This window comes from Dermacentor albipictus, chromosome 1 (genome assembly GCF_038994185.2).
Source record: "Dermacentor albipictus isolate Rhodes 1998 colony chromosome 1, USDA_Dalb.pri_finalv2, whole genome shotgun sequence".
In the NCBI taxonomy this organism is placed as follows: domain Eukaryota; kingdom Metazoa; phylum Arthropoda; class Arachnida; order Ixodida; family Ixodidae; genus Dermacentor; species Dermacentor albipictus.
The window spans coordinates 185630838-185651593 of NC_091821.1; the positions used below are offsets into that span (position 1 = coordinate 185630838).

General features: G+C 42.0%; 1 protein-coding gene across 3 annotated transcripts in view; it reads left to right on the top strand.

Annotated features, from left to right (window-relative positions):
* LOC135921923 (sodium-coupled neutral amino acid transporter 7-like) overlaps window positions 1–20756 on the top strand; it is a 58058-nt gene that overhangs the window by 878 nt on the left and 36424 nt on the right. For 2 of the 3 annotated variants that reach the window (XM_065456332.1, XM_065456333.1), the window contains exons 2-5: window positions 6766–6887; window positions 12734–12932; window positions 15972–16107; window positions 19416–19566. In XM_065456332.1, the coding sequence (XP_065312404.1) occupies window positions 6766–6887; window positions 12734–12932; window positions 15972–16107; window positions 19416–19566 (608 nt within the window). The remainder of the gene's footprint in view (window positions 1–6765; window positions 6888–12733; window positions 12933–15971; window positions 16108–19415; window positions 19567–20756) is intronic. The other variant, XM_065456334.1, reaches the window with a different exon arrangement.

Below are 20756 nucleotides of genomic sequence, written 5' to 3' on the forward strand. Positions count from 1 at the left end.
ATATCAGCTATAAATTTTCAGGGATTGCGATCACCATCATGTTTAATTTTGCTAGATCACTCAGATGTTTCGTGGCAGCAGTGCCAGATTGTATTTGCCAGATTGCAGTGCCACATTCCCAATGTTGTTACACTGAAAGTTACCTCATAATGGATTCCAGCATTGTAATGTTAAATTGATATTCAAGGACGATATGTTTTCTCTATTTCATTCGAAAGTGTAAATGCTTCAATTCTGTTGTTTTTGGAATGACAATGGTTTTTAGTATAAATGGAATAGCTGTACTACTGAAGGAAGTAGTCTCCAGTCGTTTTCTTTCCTTAATTGCCGCTCTCTTGGTGACAGCATCCGATGTCACGAAATGAAATGGCAGACACACCGAGTGCCCTCAGATTCACAGTGGACCTCAAAACCTTAGAAAAACTAATGTAAAACCTTGGAGCACCCTAAATAATTTACTATTAATAGCTTTTCTATGAACCTGTTTCGGTTTCCTTTCTCAGGGGGTATAATGGGTCATGAGGTCGGTGGTGGCCACTTGGAAGCAGGACATCGTGGCAGTTTCGCACACACTCTAGCTCTCTCTGTGGTCTGCTATGCCTCTTGCTCATTGCATGGCCTGATGTAGCAGCATAAGATACCATGGAGAAAGGTGCAGCGAGTGCCAGAACATTGCAGTGTCCAAAATAAGCTATTCAAGTAAATTAATAATGGTGCTTTGAGGCTAACTGGTATTTTTCATTTAGTGCAAAAAAAAAAAGTCTGAAATGGCATGTCAGTAGTCATTTAAGCTTAGCTTGGTAGCGTTCATTTGCATCACGATGGAAAAAATTGGAGTGCCTGTGTGTCACTTAATTCAGTCTGTTTGCTTGTCGTGTTTGTCCAGGCATCAGAGCTGTCGGCAGTGGCGTAGCAACAGGGGGGGCCGGGGGGCCGTGGGCCCCGGGTGCAAGGGGCCAGTGGGTGGGGGGGGGGGGGTGTCATGTACGTCTGAAGACACCTGGAACTTGATATCCTCGCCTTCCTCGACTACAGCCGGGGGGGGGGGGGGAGTGTGACAGAAGACCTATGGGCCCCGGGCGCCAGACGACCTAGCTACGCCACTGGCTGTCGGGTGTTCTAAAGTCGTTTCAGGATACTAGTTTTTAACATCTGCAGAGGATAAACACAGGCTGAAATCTGTTTTTAGAGCTTTTATTGGTGGGTGCTTTCCTTACTGCTTTTAAAGTTTCTTGGTTAGCTCAATTTTCATGCTAGAACACCATTGCTACAGTTTGCATCTCTGTTGGGCTGGGACACTGTAAAACTATTTTCATGTAAAAAACTGGAAATTACCTACCATAGTAGTTAAGCGCGACAATTGTTGTGTGATTAAGAAACTGCGAGAGGTTAAAATAAAGTTAGTCAGCTTTCCTAAAGAATGACACAAACATAATTGAGAAGGAATGGGGTTAACCGAGGGGCCCAAAATGGCGCTGCAGTAGCTCAATTCGTAGAGCATCGCACGTGAAATTCAAAGGTTGTGGGATCGTTCCCCACCTGCGGCAAGTTCTTTTTTCATCCACTTTCATTTCCATTAATTTATCGTTTATTTCAATAATGGATGGATGATGGCTACACCCTTTGTAACGGGCGGCTGGCGCCACCTAGCCTTTTACTCCTCCTCCCATTTTCTTTTTTTTTCCTTATATCCCCCTTCCCCTTAAGCTTTAGTTTTCACTCCCCTCTCCCCCCAAAATAAATAGCTAAAATATTACAGAAAACATTAGCTCCCCGATTTATGGTATTATCTCATCTCTCCCTTGACTTCTTTCACCAATCCTCTAGCCTCCCCTTTGTTACTGCCACGCTTTTCTCGTCTATTTGCCCTCGTTCCCCGGGAAAACCTAATGCCCTTTCCATATCTGTCACTGTTCCCTCAGCCAGGGTAGGGCAAAGTTCTGTGCATGTCAGCACTATGTGCTTTGTGGTCTCAATTTCGGCTCCGCAAGCAGTGCATAAGAGGTCCACATCTTCAAATTTAGCCCTGTATGTTTTCGTTCTCAAAACCCCCGTACTAGCTTTGAATAATAGTGAGCTGCCCCGCGAGTTATCAAATAAGAGCTCTCTATTTCCTGTTTGTGTCTTATACATAGCTAGTGCTGGCTTTCCGAGCATTCTTTCTTCCCACCTTTTTCTTTCAGTCTCCTTCACCTCCTTTCCCATGCTAGAACCATGTTGGGCCCCCTCCCTCGGCTGTTGGTATCTAAACCTTGGCTTCCTAGTTCTGACTGTCCACTTTGTGTTCAAACTTTTCACGTATAGATATTTGTACACTTTTCCCACCCACCTTTTTTCCCCCCAGTGCTGCGAGTCTTCATATTTTAGCTTACTTATTGCCTCTCTCCCTTCGAATGACATCCATCCCATGTCCCCTTGAACTCCCTCATTCGGTGTGTTCACGTGTGTCCCTTAGGCCAACCGGCCTGCACTTCTGTCTTGTTTCCATGCATGCTTGAACTTCTGATTTCATGCACAGTACTGAATTTCCGAATATGAGGCCAGGTACCATAACCCCTTTCCATACCCCTCTAACCACCTCGTACCTATTATAGTTCCATAGTGCCTTGTGTTACATTACAGCTGAGTTCCTTTTCACTTTTTCAATCATAATTTTTATATGTTCTTCCAAGTACTTTATGCCCTCATTTAGCCATATGCCCAAATACTTGTATTTTTCAACATGATCAATCTTAGTGTCTTGTATTTCCAATGGTTCCCCCCTCTCTTCATTGTATACTATTATCCTCTATTATATTATTATACTCTATGAATTGCAGTCCCAATTCTTCTCCCTCCTCTCCACATATCCTCATTAGTTCTTGTAGCCCTACTCGGGTGTCAGCAAGCAGTACAAGATCATCTGCATACATCAGTCCGGCTAGTACTTGAGTTTCCTTCTGCTCTTCCAGCATATAGCTTATGTCGGTTCCTACTGTGCTCTGTTCTAGCCTCTTCCATTTGGCTCATGTAAATCATAAAAATCAGGGGCGACAATGGACAGCCCTGCCTGAGACCACTTATTTTAGCTGGCTTTGTAGTTTCCCCCTCCCATGTTATCTCTACCTCATTATCTGTATAAACTTGTTGTAGGAATTGAACCAACTTTCTATCTAGACCATATTCCTTCAACTGGCCCCATAACTTTTCTCGGTTTACATTATCATAGGCTCCTCTAATGCCTAAAAAAGCTATCCATAGCGGTTTCTGCGTGGCTGCCGCTATCTCTATGTGCTGTGTTATAACAAATAAATTATCATCTAGCCTTCTGTTCCTTCGAAATCCATTCTGCAGCTCTCCCAAGATCTTTTCACATTCTGCCCATTCCTCCATTCTAATTTTCACCATCTGCATTGCTAATCAAATCCGTATATGACTGACGTGACAGTTTTTAGCCGATAGGATTTAACGTTGTCCTTGCTTCCCTTACCTTTGTATACTAATATCATTCTGCTCGAATTCCAGACCTGTGGAACATCTCTCCCTACAACTATTGGTTCAATAAGTTGTCGTAGTTTTAATTTACTTTTCTGGCCTAATATTCTTATCAATTTCATAGGTATGTCATCAGGTCCTGGCGCTGTTCCCACGGGGACCTTGTGTTCAATTCTGTCCCATTCCTTACTTGTCATCCCTCTGTTATCCTCCTGTTCTGTCCTGCCGTTGTCATTGTTCTCCATCTCGCTACCCTCTGGCTCTGCAAATGCTGCCTGTATTGTTGACCTACCTGAGCTTCTTCTCCCTCTCCCTTTTTTCTTTCTGGTGTGGTCAGTGAGTGCTGAACCACCTATGTCTTCTTACTCTGTTGCCTTATGTGTTCCCAAAACTTCTTAGAGGCATTTCTATCTTTTTTGTGTATTTCTAACAACCACTGTACCCCAGCTTTTACTATCTTGGCTTGAATAAATGCTGATGCTTCCATTTTCATTGCAAGGTAATTCTCCCATTTTGTCTCCACCTCTTCTGGTGGGGCTCCTCTTTTGTTTGCTGCTCTGCATTTTCTGCACGCATCTTTGCATCGCTCTATGGCTTCCTTAATTTCTTGGTCCCACCAGGTTTTCAGTTTGTTTTCCCTGCTTACTTCCTAGTTTCCTAGTCTGTCCCTTCTCTAGCTCTCTCTTAAAAATACCTACTAACTTGTCGTACTTCCATTCCCTTTGGGTTGCTTGGATACAATGCTTTCAATGTTTTTCGCCACTTCTTGCAGCTGCCTGTCATTCAGTTTGCTCAGACTTTTCCTTTCTTTAGTTTCTATCAGTGGTACTGCCCTTCCAAAACTGATTTTGATTAGTTTGTGATCACTCCCCAGGCTTTTTGTATCTTCCTCATCAATTTCCATACCTCCCATCTGTTCATACAGTTTGTGGGACATTAGGCAGTAGTCGATTGTCGAGTGGGAGTGATTTCTTTCCCATGTTATCTTCCCATCGCATTTAATTTCAGTGTTAACTATTACAAAATCATGAGCCTCACAAAAATCTACTAATATCTGTCCTGTTGCATCTGCCGCCCCGTCAAAGTATTCCAAATGTGCAATCATGACCCCTAGGATGATTATTTCCCATTTCATAGCTAACTCCCTGATGTCCTTGGCCATACATTTGAAATGTTTTGCATTCTCCTCTTTCGAATCATTCCCCGTTTTCAAATACACAACTCCCAGGATTGTCTCTACATTCCCTACGGTGCCCTTGAGCCACATGTGCTCACTGTAGCTCTCCCTTACCCTTTCCCAGTCCTGTCGCTTCACTAACGCCCCAAGGCCTCTTCCTCTGCGGTCTTCCCCTTTTCTGTTGCACCCTATCCAGGTGTATCCTGCAATGAATGGTGGCTCTTCCTCTCTCTTAAATGGGTTTCGGTGACTCCATAAACCTGAAAATTTTCCGTTTGTAATTGTTCCTCTATCTCGTCCCACTTAATGTGATTTCTTCCCCACTGCCTTCTTTCTCTTCCTCCTCCATGCTCCTGTCTTGCGTCCCCCCCCCCTCCTCTGTCCTTTATCTTTTATGTTTCGGCATGCAGGGTTGCCCAATGTGCCTGCAAAAAAGCCTGAGCCCTATGACCCACCCTTATTCCTACCTGCCATCCTGCAGGTGTGGTGTAGTCCATGCCATCCGGACCAAAAGGGGGGAAGTTTCTCCCCCCCCCCTCGATCATTCTGTTCACATCCACCACATTACACCTGAGGGAACGCCCCAACTCCCTAATCATTACATTGACCGTCACTACCTGTTCTTCAATGAAAGGGCCGTGACCTCTGGAACAGTACACAGGGCAATGTGCACCGCCTCAGAGGTCGCCCTTAGTTTTGCCACTCCCTGTTGAATCTGTCTGTCCAGCTTTCGTCCCTTATTCTGCAGGACGTCATTCACCCCAGTGTGCAAAATTACTAGGTTTTTTCCCTCCCTATTTTCCTTCAGTTTGTTTTTGGCTCTCTCCACCACAGCTTCGAATCACGCACCCGGCATGCATTCGACCTTCACCCGTCTGTCGTACTGAACTGTTCTGAGGTGTGCTGATTGCAGTCGCAATACGTTGGAGCTTCCAACACGCCAGACCTTCCTGTCTTCAGCCCTGTCTTCAATCAAATCCTGCCTCCCTCCTGTCTCTGTCCGCTGGGTCCTCCCTGCCTCCCCGCCTTCTCTACATCCTGTCGTCTCCTCCCTCTGTTCCTGTCTCTCCTGCGGTCCCCACTTTAACGTGTCCGCCCCCCATTCTGCTCCACTGGGTGATCCTCCCACTTCCTATTCCTTCAATTCCTGTTGTGCCTCCTTCTCAGCTTCTCTCTCTCTCTCTCATCTCTTTCAATTGTTTTTCCAACTGCTGCCCTTTCTCTCGCTCCTGACTCCATTTCCGCTCTAAAGCTTCCATTCTTGAGGCCCACTCCCTCTCGACCCTTTCTTCAAACTCTGTGCGTTTCGTTTTTTCCCCCCCTATGTTGTCCCCTATGTTGTCCTTGGTGTCGGTGTTTGTTGGCTTCTTATGATATGACTAATAAAAATCGGGCCCCTCGGTTAACCCGCTTCCTTCTAGTTTAATACAAACATAATCAGTGCCACATCATGCCCAGACTGCTTTTTATTGCCCTTAGTACGTTTTTACATATTCCATGTTTAGGGACCTGGGGCTGGCCAACAGAACTATGTTAGTAATTTAAATGTTCGACAAAATCGTAAACCAGGGGTAATCTTTTATCAATATTTACTTTCTGCCCTTCATTATAAATGGTTGTGAAGAGCTGAGGGCTCTTCTGCATTCTTGTAGTTTACTCTATCGCTATGAACTAAACACCAGCTGGCCTTCTTGTGATATGTGCACTTGTTTTCCACACAAGTTGGTAAAATAAACTTGAAAACATTTGTGAAACTGGTGATACACTCATACATGGTAATGTATTCTTTTATTTTGTTCACTAATGCTGGGCAACAATACTGGGATTCACATTTATGAAATTCAGTGCAAAAAAGATGCACACGAAGGCAAAAACAGAATACACTATTATTGACTGAAAAGAAGTTTAGATAATGCCTCTTCCATCAGGACCAGTGTCTGCCGAACTTATTGCAGAAAATCTGTAAGATGGGAAAATGTCTGCATATCCTTGGAATATGACTTTGGGTTTCCAAAACTGTTAAATAAAATAAGATCTTTATATTTCACTAATGTGTACTGTGTGGAACAGTCGTATTGTGACAAGTGGTCTAATATTATGCAACACTTTTCTAGGTTCTTCTTGGGTCTCTGCTGTTTTTCTAATCATCAATGCTGCTCTTGGAGCTGGCTTACTGAATTTCCCACATGCCTTTGACCAAGCTGGTGGCATAGCAGTGGCTCTTTCTGTGCAGGCAGTAAGTAGGCTCGTGAAAGGTGAAACCTGTTTTTATGACCTCGTAGAAAGTCTTGTTACTGCGTTCATGTCTTTCCTGTTTGCAGCAGACTTTAGTTTTACTGCCTGTCTCCAAACTTCTCTGAAAAGAAATGTTTGAACAAGCTGTGCTTGTATCTTGAAGTCCACAAGAATGTTGTCTTTTGATCTTTGATCATTTTCTTTGAACGTCTGGCTTCAACTTCGATTGAAACATTAGCTGAATTCTATGTAGTTGTATATGCACTCAGGATTTGTATTCCCTCCTATTTTTGTTTTTCTTTTCCTTCACAAACTCTAGAACGTCATCCTCACTGCTAAATTGCCTTACTTGCCAAAATTTACTTTTGTTGCCTCTTCCTCAACTTATAAAACATGTCAGCCACCATGTCCTTGCGTTACACTTTTGTAGCTGTCCCTTCCCTTCTCATTATTTTGTGGGCTCAAAGTTGTGGCCGCTAAGCTCGGTGCGCTGGGCAGTGGGGTTGGTGCAGTGGTATTCCCTGCCACTGCATAGCCCTAATGCCTGGTGAGTAATCTCTGGTCAGTGAAGTTTTTTTAAGGTTGCTACATTACTTTTTTTTCTTCCTTGATGTCTGCTTTGCTTGTTCTTTTGTCCTATGCTTCCTCAGCACGCCTGACACTAAGGGCTCTTCTAAGGGGAGTGAAGTGACCCGTTGTGTAGCCCATAGAGTGGGGGCCTTGGGTATCTGCCGCTTCAGCGGCTGCAGAGCAATGAATAATGTCTTGTTACGATGTGCCCCTGTGAGACCCCCCTTCCCATCCACTGACTAGTAAAACACTGTGCCCAACATTCGATAGAATAAAAAGTGGCCCCCTCAATTCACAGGTGAGGGGGCCTGTCAAAATAGTGTATTTACTATTGTGATGGGCTCCCTCACCGTAGTGAGTGCCATTTCACTATTAAAGCACCTCTATTCATTTTAACCCCTTAACTGCCAATGTGTCAAGTCGTCGTTGCTATGTGCACACTCTGGTGCTGATGACGGGTTAACACGTCATGAACTTCGTGCAAGTCTTTTGAACAGTTTGTGGTAATTAAAACAGAAAAACTCTTTGCAACAGCAAAAATATGTTCAAAAAGTTTTTAAGAGAGTTTAGCTTGTATTTCTTCGCTAGGCACCCAAAAACAGCCTTTCTGAAGTTGTGTCCGTGAACACCAGGTTTTAAAAATGGTGTCAGCATCATGGGCTATGTGAAAGGCTGCAAAACACACTGCAAGTTTTGAGCACAGCTCTTAGGCGCCCATTTCTGCGGCGAGCGTCGGCGTCCCTCGTAACCTAGTGAGCAAGCACAGTGAAGGATGAAAGAGTGAACGCAGAGCGCAGTGGGGGATGAAAGAAGGCGATAGCGAAGAAAGCATGAGGAGGTAAGCGGAGGAGTAGGATTTGGCAAAAGCGTAAGAAAAGTGTTGTGCGGTGATCATGGCTACAGGATGGTGCCAGAGTAGCGTGCATTGTCTGGGAGGTCTGTCTGCAACAGCTGCTGTGAATGGTGCCTGCACATCACCAATGCGCTGCCTCTCAAAAACTCTCAATTAGCGAGGCAGTCATGCCACACTTTGCTCCATTTGCAATGTGTCGCACGAGACAGTTTGTCCGCACCAGCCAATATATTGTGAAACGAAAACGCGTATAGAGCTGCGCTCAGATTTTGCATTAGGGAGTATCGTAATTGTTGGTGAATTTTTTCTGTTGGTGACAATCATTCCAGTGACGAGAATTAGTTGCTGGACAATCAAAGTAATGAACATTTTGACTTTGGAGAATTATGAAGCACTAGTACCACAGATGATGAGTCAAACCATATGGCCAGCACTGGTACTGGGCTTGTTTTGACACAATTTGCCTCCTGTGTCTCCCAGGTTTGCAATCGCAGGATCGCCTGTATGCTGTGCTGTAAAGGTATATAAGTAAACAATACACAATGTCATGTGCAAACTCATTTACCAAGAGAGGTTAAAGCACCATAGGCATTTCGGGTATAATAAAGGGACAGAGATGAACATGAATCGAGATGGCCCCACTGATGAAAAGATTTGTATTGTATTGACTGAAATGGGCACTGTTTTCCTCATTAGATGATTTATCTTTTGAATTCTTCAAATGTGAAAGGTTACCTTCAGTGCCCGCGAGCAGCAAAAGCGTGACAAAAAAGGGTGTCCTATCACATGATCGTCTATTGGCAACCAGCACTGAAACGTTGTGTTCCAGCACCAGTGCTGCAACACATGGCCTAGTGGGCAGAGAAAACAATCTTTAGTAGGACATGCTTCGTTTTCACGTCAGCAAATTCAACACTTCTCTTGAGGCACAAGTGTCCAGTCTGTGACCGGACTGGCCACCGATGTGCTAAAAAATGTAAGAGCACATGCGCTCCTCGGAAGGCTCATTGCTTACGGACAGAGCTTGGCCTGACATGCCGGGTGTTATTAAACGTGGTTACGGTCGTGCGTCTGTCATTGTTCAAGATATTGTACCATTTTTGTTGTGTCCCTATCAGACGGTGTCATATTTTAGTAGGAAACTCAAACTGCCGTAGCAGCTTGTTACCAATGCTGGTTCTCTATTAGTGTGCGCGGCTCCTCTGCCTTCTGTAAATATCAAAATGCAATACATTTGTTTTCTGTTATGTTTTTTCCGTAACTTTAAATGTGCAGCTAAATCTCTGTTACAAGTAAAGAAAGTTGTGCCATGGCCTCCGAGATTTTGGCGGTGCATGCCATAGCACATTCTCGAAGGCCATAGTGGTGCTGTGAGAACTCGTGCCCACCGCCAAAAGAGGGAGCCCCATTGATACTAGCTAGCACTAGAATTTGCAGCACCCACAGATGCAGCAACCTGGCACAGCAGCATTTTATTTTCAGAAGGGGGGGAAAAAGTCGATGCAGACAGCTACTGAAAGTAGCACTCACTCCTGAGAAAGCCACCTACCGTTCTGCTTTCTCAATTTTCAAGGCGGGCTATAAACATCGCTCTTACTTCTCAGTGTTGCTGGAGTCGGGACTTCTATTTTTTTTTTTTTTAGAGTTTGCTCATATAAAAAATTTCTACATACAATATTTCTGCACATTTGGGAAGTAACAGCTGCAGGTATAAACTCCTCAAAGGATGAGCGTTTCGTTGCACCATTAAAAACTAGGTCCTTAAAAATGGGTTGTCAGTCCCTTTGAAAACAATGTCATCAACAATGCAGATCTAAACAAATTTGCAGTTTTCATTATTTTTTCAAAATTTCTCATTGCAGTTAAGAGTTAAATAAAGGGTACAATTACTGTTGCCAACATGGTAATAAATACATTCATTACCAATCTTTGCCTTTTTTTCACTCAACTGCAAGTGAAAACAGCCCACTGGCAAGCATGTAAACATTCACTAATAAGGAACAATGCTTCAGCGATGTGTACATGAACCTGATGTGCAAATCTATGAAAGGATCAATGAAAAAAAATTAACTATAATCGTGATGGTGCTTTTTGCTACAAAAAGGGTAGCATGACTCTAGAAGTGCATTGGATTGGATCAGTTGGCACATTCCTGGAATGTGAAGGAAACATCATATAAACACGATGAAGCTCAGAATACAATGTCACTAAATAAATTTTTTTTCTTTGTTTTGAAGTCAATATATAGAGCACAATCTGCATGTGAAAAAAAGGGGGGAGGAAGTACATAAAGAAAACGATCTCACAGTTTTGCCTGAAAGACTAACATTGATAGTGGTAGCAGAGTAGTAGATTGACTGCAAAGTAGAGTAGACTGCATGAAGTAAGGTCCGCAGTTTTTGTTGGCCTATAAATTGCAGTAAACATTGATTACTAATTGAAATTGCAAAGCATGGTGTCATGTGCAAAGGCAAACAAAAGATCTAGCTCAATAACTGTGAGTACTCGCTGTCGCAACAATGCCATGATGAAGAGCGCCGGCGGTAAGGAATGAATGCTTCATGCTTCATTGCATTCCCAAAACTTAGATTAGCAGCCTACAACACCAGGAGCACATGAAGACCATGCTTCCCAAGCCACCAGCCATCTTGGCTCACTCTCATCCGAAGCAAGTTCGAAGCAAATAATACTATAAGGACATTCTAGCTCTTAAAAAAAAAAAAAACTGGTTTGCTTGTGACATATTCTAGAGCCAGATGTTCAAAAACAGGTGCCAGCCACATTATTCTTACTAAGCAGATGTGCCATGATCAGTGGCAGGCCTTAACTGGGTAGTTTCAGTATAATGTGCCCCAATTTAATTAGTAACATAATTGGTAGCATTATCTTAATTCTAATATATAACATTGTTGCTTGTTTAACAAGTAGTGTCCATCTCGTCAAGTAATTTAGTTGAAGTGAATGTATTCTATTTGCTGCAGGAAATTTTCAAAAGTTCTGGATAGCTTGGAGAAGCACCTGGGACTGCTTGCATGTATTGTTTGCCCATGGTTGCAAAGCTTTGTGCCTGTATTTGCAGAACAATAAGTTGTCAAGCGAGAGGTTTTAAGTGTGTTGTGCAATAGTCCTTTGTAATTTGACAGTTGACGGTGTGGCAACTTATTTTCATTTGCACGACTCTTTTTAATTGCAGGGAAATGTCCTATCAGACGAATTGTTTTGTTTGTCTTGCCTTTGGTATAATGCAGGAATAAAGATAATGCGGAGAGGTAGGCGTTTAGTTTGTAAAAAACTTTATGAGTGCTATAGTTCCAGATGTGTGCACTGTCAAACACGTCTACTCAGATGAAAATGCAAGTTTCGCAACGCGGCCGCACTGCGAGGGAAGTTTAAAGGCCCTCACTGCTGCAAACACTAATTGGTCGTAAGATGACTGGAATTGCGGATTACGTGCTGATTTTGTGCAACATAAAAGCACAAGTTGTGAATTTATTCAGTAAATAAAGGCAGGTTGGTGTAGTAATCATTTTCCGGTTCTATTAATGCATTCAATAATTCGGACATTTTTTTTCTGGTCCTGTGAAATCTGAAATGAAGTTTTACTGTACCATGTATTCAATACTATCCCATAATGCACTCAAGACTTTGGATGTAAAGTAAAGCACTATAAAGCTCTTCTTTCATTTCATAGATTTCTTGGGTAAGCCATATTTGTTTTTATTTTAGCTAACTGGTTGATGAACTGTTATCAGCTCAAGTATGTGATGCAGTACCAGCTGTTGGTACTTTCATGCTATTAGGGGTGTGTGTCATACTTCAAGGCAACACAGCATGCCCCTTTGTGAAGTGAAGCTTTTTATGCTCTAAACTTTGGCAGTGGATGTTTCAGAGCAGGTTTATTTTCTTTCCTTCCTTTTTAACCCTGAGTATTCGACACATAAAAACAATTTCAGATAACAGTTGGCTTCTGCTCTCTAATATAAGCATTGTAGGGTTCACAATATAAAACTTAAGAATTAAAATTTTTAAATGTGATGCGATACTTGGGAAATCTAAGCTTGTCTACTGTCTCCCGAGCTGAATTGTACAGCTCCCAATTGAAGGGCAGCTTTTCTTGTTGTGAGGGTTAAGAAATGCCTACATTTGTAGCTTTTCTTTTTGTGAGGGTTAAGAAATGCCTACATTTGTAAAAGAATCAACTAATTTTGTGGCACTCTCTGCACACATGCTCAAGAGATAGGTTTATTTTCATAGCATTTGTTGGTCATAATGGTATCTTTTTGTATTGCTGTGGCAAGAGTGGGTTACCAACAGTTGCATGTCTTGGACTGGTGCACAGGGCACCTTTGCCCATTGCTGTCCATGTGCTTTCTTTCTGAAAGCAGTGCAAGGGGCGGATATAAAAGGAGTAACCCCTGTGGCAGGTGCTGCTTCTGTTTGTGGTGGGAGCCCTGCTTGTGCTGGCCTACTGTGCCAGGCGGCAGGAGTGTTCCACATACCAAGAAGTGGTGCTGCGTGTGTGTGGGCCACGTTTCTGGAGCTGCTGCTCACTGGCAGTGGCACTCTACTGCTACGGGACCTGCATCACCTTTCTAGTCATCGTAGGGGACTTCTCAGATCGCAGTGAGTACTTCTGCAGCTCCACTTCCAATTCATGGCTATAGAGATAACGGAGTAATTATGGATGAAAGGACAGTAATGAGGAATACAATTTGACAATATTTTAGCTGAAATAAAGTCATCTGTAGAATGGTATGTTCCGCTTAGAGTGGATGATAGCTAGTCTATTAGAGCAGCAGGGTTAGATGGATTGATGAGATTACTTAATTTATCACACAAGGGTTGGGTGCAGTTGTTGCCACAGGACAGGTATAATTAGAGATATTACTAGGCTTGAGTCTTGTGATGGTGGCATTTAAATAGAAGTGGTATAAGTTAGGATGGTCTCATGCATTAGTTTGTTGGCATTCTTTTAGTGTATGTTGCAGCGGAAAAAGGTGGTTTGTTAGCAGAGAAAACACAATTCTTGGCCAAAGGTAAATGATTGCAACTTCTCTTTCCCAAGAAATGATTGCAATGTCTGTCTTGCACAACATCCCAAAATTCATAGTCTGTCTGTAGATTTTGGTAATTTTTCTGCAGGCTAAGCCTACAATAGTTACCTAATTATTTTGTATTGAATTATTTGATTTTGTGCATTACTTTCTATAAATGTTAAATAAATATCCATGACCATGTGGTGTCAGTCTGCAATGTTGGACTTATTTAATCTTGTGAAACCCATTAATAATTGCATGTTGTCACAAGCAGCTACATTGGGAGTCTGAATGCCCACTGATTCATTTTTCTGGCATACTGAGTGTGTGCTTCCACTAGATGTAAAATGATTCGTTGTTGTGATCCATGAGGATGGGTGGAGGCAGGCGAAGAGTGAAACCATGAAAATTAATGAGTGCCTGGAGTTTGAAGCAGTAAAGATATGTTAGTTTGTGTTGCTTTGCTTTTTTTAGAGCACTGGACATCTGAGGTGGTAGTGGCATTTTCATTCATTCATTCAGCATATTCTGCAGTGCCAATGTAGCATTACAACAGAAGGAGAAAACACACGTATGAATATGTCCGATTACCACATGCATGATGTGATGGCAGTGCCATACCATTGTGTGATGCTGCCCTCCAATCTAGTGTGCCTTTACCCTAAAGACATCGTTGGAGCGAGCACTGTGCATTTTTGCCTGTTTGTGGGATATTGGACATCGTAAATACTGTGTTCTGCAAAGATGAAACTGACATACTGACATTGTAGGCGGCGTCAGTGGTCCTGAAAACGCAAGAAATATAGTTCTATAGTTGAGTTGCACAATAAATAAGATCACAAAAGCAGATGACAAAAGTTTCTACAAAAGCAGAATATCAAAATTCTGTTAACTTTCCCTTTGCCAGACACCAAATCGTGTTCCACTGTACAAAAACTGTTTGGAATAATTGTCAATTTCAAGTTATTTTTGCTACCAACCGTCTCATAGGCAAAAAAGAACGTGACAATAACAATTTTACAGAATGTGTGCATTGAAGATGGTGCATACCTTAGCTAGCTATAGTATAGTAATCTAGAATGCAGTTTCTTTTCCTACAGTAAAACGGTGGTTCCTTTAGAATTAGGCTCGAATTTGAAGAAATGAATATATTTTTTTCAAAGGAAGGAAATATTAATGTGCTTGAAATGTTTTGAATGCAAATTCTCTTGTAGTTTAAAGGTGGACAGCAGTTAATGGTTTTAACTGACCAGCTTCCCATGCTTCCTAGGTGAAGCAAGCATAGCAGCCTCATGCTTGCTGTGGGCCTCGATGCTGTGTTTTTGGAAGAACGTCCTTTGTTTTTCAGAAATAGGTGCATTACATCACTAACATGAATGAATGGATAGTGGCAATGATTTTATTCATGTACAGCTTGACAACTTTAACTTGGTGTGCCAGACTTTGTGTGTAACATGATTTGCCCAAAATTATGGTATGTTTTTGTTCTTGCTGCCATTAACTTTGTAAATTTTTCCATGGAAAGGAACATTCACGTATCTGAGGTAGCCCTGCTGTAGTTTGAATTACAGTAGTTGATGCCCTGAAAGGTGCGTCTGAGCATGGGAAATACCGTGAGCAGCCATGCCATTTACTAGTGCAGCATTCCAGGTTTGTCACTTCGCAATGGCACCACTGGCAGCATACATCAGCCACATGGTGCTCATGCAGAATGCCATGCTGCTGGGCTTGGAAGAGTTGTTTGGCAGTTCGGCAAACATATTGAAGGAACTATGTTTGTACAAGCTGCGCACTTCAGCATTAGATTTATTTTTTATGTAGTTTATGAGTATGTAACCATATTAGCAAACCAGCGCTGAAAAATAATTGCTAAAAGAATTCACGTACATCATGCCATTACATTGCTGTTCTGCAAGTACAGCTGTTGTATGACTAGAAACAGACTTTCTCTCAAAGTTCTTTGGTTTTAAACAAGTTTGTGCTGGAACTTTATCAATGATGGCAGTTCTAGTGTATACCTGCTTTCTGTGATTTAGCTGGAGGACATCAACCATTTCATTTCGTTGCTGCGTTTGGTGTCACTGCCTGTGTTCTTGGGCGCTGCAGTGACAAAACTGTTCAAAACCACAAAGCCACTACGTACTTGTTCATGCATGTACAGCACAACTCTGTCAGCACATATTCCACAAACTGAACTTTTATAAAACTGAACTTGCTCTGGCAGCCTTTGCTATGCAGAAAAATGAAACAAAATACCCAGACAGAACCATGAACAAGAAAAAAAAAAACTGCCTGCACACACTGTCCCCACTTTCATGTTCTAGTCTTTTAAGTCTGATCATGTTACTTTCTATGCATATCTGCAATGCAATTTGTAAGTTCAAGATTGGTGACAGATGTAAGTACAGGTGCAGTGGTGTCTTTCTGACATTCATTCTGCCTCATGTAAATGTACTGTCAAATAATGTTGGCATTATGGTATTGTCAAATTTCTTGGTGTTGGTAGAGCTGATTGAACATTTGTTAAATTGCATAAACATTTTCATGTGTCACATTCTGTGGTTGCCTACAGCACTCGGCTATCATGAATATTTAACTAACCCATTTCGACATTACTCTCTTGCAGTTTTTGCATCTCTCTACGGGCCAAGCTACTGCATCCACTGGTTTATGCACAGGGACTTTGTTATTGTCACCGCATCTATTGTTCTCATCCTCCCAATGTGCTTTTCACGGAAGATTGATTTTCTCAAATACCCCAGGTACTGAACTAAATAGAGGTGGCACCTATTCATCTGAAATAGTGATATTGTCATTACTACAGGCTACTGCTCTTGCACACTGTTGTAACATCATAATGCGATAAGGCGTGTCACATTTCTAACTTGTCTTAAAAGCTGCCATTGTATGTGCTTGGCTAGCAGATCGCCTGCATATAAGTTCTCTCCCTGAGTGCTATGCCATTGGTCGTTGGAGGCAGCCAGCATGCAACTCAGTAATAAAGTATTCTAACCCTTGCCTGGTAGTTCGATACAGTATGAACCAGGAGTTGCATATAAGTTAGTAGCAGGATGTGAGGTTGGAGTGTGGGATAATGAAGGCCGCTGTAAAGAGGGGCTTCTTGGCGGAACATCCAGGTGGCAACACTCGGAAGTGCTTAGAGACGTTTCAAGTCCACATGTGCAAGTTACATTCTGTTTCATTATATATATTTCAACATGCATCAGTTCTTGTTGCTTGGTTCAACTCAGTGCTTATACCAATCTGGCTCAGACAATTGTTCATATAGTGCCCTATAATTGGTACTGAGTAGAACTTGGAGAGGGACATTAATGGAAAAGCAATACACACCTAGTTAATTTACTTTATGTTGTAGTATAGTTGGTACTAGTATTTTGAATGCTGCTAGAGTAACAATAGGAAATTGCTTTGTTCCTTTCACTGTAATATATGACCAGACAGTAAAGGAGCTAAGGGGCCTCTGTGGACAGGTTGACAATTGTGTAAGGTGACCCCAAGAAATAGTGCAAGCTAAATGTGGTTTGTTGTCGTAAACTTGTTACACAAACAGCCTGTCATGGAATGAATGACAGTATGCTGTAAGACCAAGGCAGATGTGTCTAAAGCTCATAACATTTCAATTAACATAAAGCAACAATACAAGACTAGCACAAAGAAGCATTTGTCAGATGTTATGTAAAAGTGTGACAAAAAATGTCAAAAAAAAACCTTGCGAAACAGAAAATCCTTGAGTGCTTATTGAAATGTGTATATTGTGATCAGTGTATCTACATTTCATGGCGTTGGATCGAGAATGAGACGGCAGTAAGTGACATTGTTTTAAATCCATAGTTACTGTAAACTGATGGTAGTACAGTTAAACCTCAATATAACGAAGTAGGTAAAATCGTCAATTTGCTTTGTTATATTGAAAATTCGTTGTATTGAAATTTGACCTTCTATGCAAATAAGTACAGTCCCCAATTGATTTTTCTTACACAGAAAGGGGCCACAGAATTTTTTCGATTATCAGGCAATAAAAAAAAGCAAATTTGAATGAGAAAATTCATTTTGATGAATTTGTGAGTCGGCGACGAATGATGCGGTTTCATGCCATGTCGACGATATATCCACATTGGTGGTACGAATAAAGTGAAGGCAGCCACGCTTTTGTGTGTATTCTGCCCCGGCGGCTGATATTGTGGCTCGCACTGGGACGACACTATTATGAAAAGCGCCGGCAGTGAGGAGTGAATACTTCATGGAACATGGTTTTGAGGACAGGACACAGAAAGAAAGCACAGAGGACAGTCGCCGATCTTTCTTTCTGTGTCCTGTCCTCAAAACTCACCGTTATAACCATATGCCATCAATCCAGCAACCGATTAGCCCGTCTGTCTCTTAAACGAATGCTTTGTGTGCCTCTCACTCCGAGTCACCGAAACTCAAGATTACGCAACCTGCAATACTAAATGCGTGGGAAGACAGCTTACGTGATGCCATGCCATCTCGGCACACCCACTTTTTGCCCATGTGGTAGATTCTGTAAAGCAGGGTGTGACGCACTCAGCCGTGCTTACAGCCAGGCGCAGCCAAAGCCATTATGCGCACCAACTTACCCTTCCCCCCCCCCGTTCGGCTTGCGCAAGTCCCGCCCCTCGTGCGCGCTTGAACGCGTTACCGTGAGCTCAGTCCCTTCCCCTCTTTCTCTTTCCTCGTGCGGGAAGGCGGCACTCCTGAAGCCACCATATTTCTTGTCTCATCCTCACACACTTTCACTCGCACCTAAATCACAAAGTGCCCCGGGCGCAATAGTATCTTATCGCACTTGGACTTTATGTGGAACATGGTGTGGCACCACTTTGGTGGTCGCTCGAGTCATGTCATGCGGTTTCAGAGGTGTGTTTGCAAGCAGCCTCTTGCAATTCAATGATTTGACCATTGGCGTTAGCAAAAGTTCCCATTTATTGTCTCGGCATTCCTTTGTAGCAGAAGCGAAATTTCGTTATATTGAAATTGCATACAAACACGCTTTATTATATTAAGGTTCTAAATAAATGGTGTTCTATGACAAAAGGTAATGAAAAGTTAAATACTTCGTTATATAAAGAATTTGGTTACATTGAAGTTCGTTATATCGAGGTTTAACTGTGATACAGTCAAACCCCACGATAACAAAAGCCCTCAACAACGGAATTCTCGCAACAACGAAATATTTCGAAGTTCCTGGCGAAGGTACATAGGACTACATGTATTTCATATCCCTCAACGACACATCTTCAACCAGCAGCCCCGCCACAACGAAAATTTCTGCCGTAGTGGGTCGCTAGTTTTCTTCGCATGGTCTCAACATAACATCAAGAAGTGAAATCCTGATCAAAAATATGCTAAAACATGTTTTTTAATCACTTCAGAAACTTGCTTGCTGCCACCTGTTGTTGCTTGCTTAGAGGCTAGTTGTAGCACCTAACTCATTTTTGCTGGCAACCATACGATGCCGCTTGACTTCCAGCTGCGACTCTGGCAGAAGCGGCCAGGCGACTTGTTTCGTACCCCTCGTTGTCCTCGTCGTGCTTGGCCGTTGTGTGTGGCAGTAAGCCTTGTGAAGTGCCTCCTCCAGTAATGAAATTCTCATGAGAACAAAAAAATTGTCCCCGGCGATTTCGTTATTGCAGGGATCAACTGTACATTTTTATTAGAAAGTGCTATTAGTGTTAAACCAAGTCTTTGCAAATGAGGTCAAAAGGTTGTTTATTAACTACTGAAAGAACAAATGTTAATGTCATACTGAAACAATACAATAGTCTTGCAGCTGCAGCACATTTGGATGGCCTGAACTCTAATTTGTATGGTTTGCCTGGTTCTGAATGTGTTCCATAGATAACACGTAGCACTGATGTTTGTTACCCCAAGCAATATTTCCATAACTAAGAAAACAATGAAAAAAGGCATGAAGGACAGCCACGCGTTAGAAAATATAACCTAGCTTTGCTTATATTTTTGCATCATGGCATCACGAGTTCTAAAAGCAAATGATAAACATCCCCATTCTGTGTTACTTTTATTGCAGTATATTTGGTGTGCTTGCTGCCCTTTATTTGGTTCTACTGATCGTGGTGCAGTACTTTGTTGGGAACTCGAAGTCATCTGGTACCAGATCCTCTCCCAGCTCTCTGGAAGATGTTTTGACTGCTGTTCCAGTAGTATGCTTTGGCTATCAGGCTAGTCAACCACTTCCTTATTCTCTGAATATGTTTGATGCTCTTTGTTCCTGCTTTGTTCAGCCTACAAAAACACCATGCTATATTCAGAACCATGCTTCTAGTAAGCCATGTTATTTCTTTTCTAATGTAATACTTTAAGTTGTGGCAACCTGAACTGCCAAGTGAATAAGCAGTACCAACCACTCTGTGTCCTATTGAGAATGCATAACTAATATACAGATGCATTTTCATAGGAAGGAGTAAATCTCTGAAAATGCGAAAACGCAACTGTGGAAAAAGGTCAGCCTTGAGGGATGCAAGGCTGACCTTCTTGAAAAATCTTCTAGCCACAACTTATTCGCTTCTCAGGCAGGCATGGTTAGTCTACACAGTTGCACTGAATACGATTTCCAACTGTAGCCTATGGTGGCATGTACTGATAAGAAACTGCACTGTACTAAATGTTTCTGTATGACCTACACTTGAACTTAGAAGGGCCACCAAAGAGTAACACTAAATAAGTTTAGACTAACGAAATACCCTTTTTGAGCTTGTGTTTGCTTCAGTTTGGCAAAAGGAAAGGTTACTACTGGACAAAATGAAGGTCCAAGTTTTTCTTTCAGAGTTTTGCATGCAGGCTGTAGCACCAGAATACGTTAGTGACATCATAGATTTCAATGTATATTTACATGTTTTTTGGTGGAACAAGTTCTCCAAGCTTGCTAGGTTAAGTCTTTGGTTAGCTTTAGAGTTTAATGTAATTCTTGTTTGTTTGTGAATGCTTAACTATTCCCATCCAGACATATTCAAAACCAATAACATTACAAGGAGTTCAATAATTTACTTCTATGGTTATTTCATTACTTGTCCTTCATTTTCATCCTTTCTGGCTTTCCAATCCATCATTCACATTTATGCTGATTTTTTGGGTATTCCAGCAGTGTAAGTTACCAATTCAGCTTAACTTTAACATACCAGTTCCTTAATGTACAAGGAACACGCAAATCACAAAGTTAGCAGCGAGCACAGTCGTTGGTCATTGAACCTAATCCCATTGGTTCAGTTCTTTTTACACGTCTCATTGTTTACTGTAGATTTATCAGTGGTACTCATGTACATATGAGAATGTACAATGCTATTCCCAACATGCATGATAATTGATCAGATGTGTCTCCTTACTGTTCTACTACTACTATTTCTACTATATC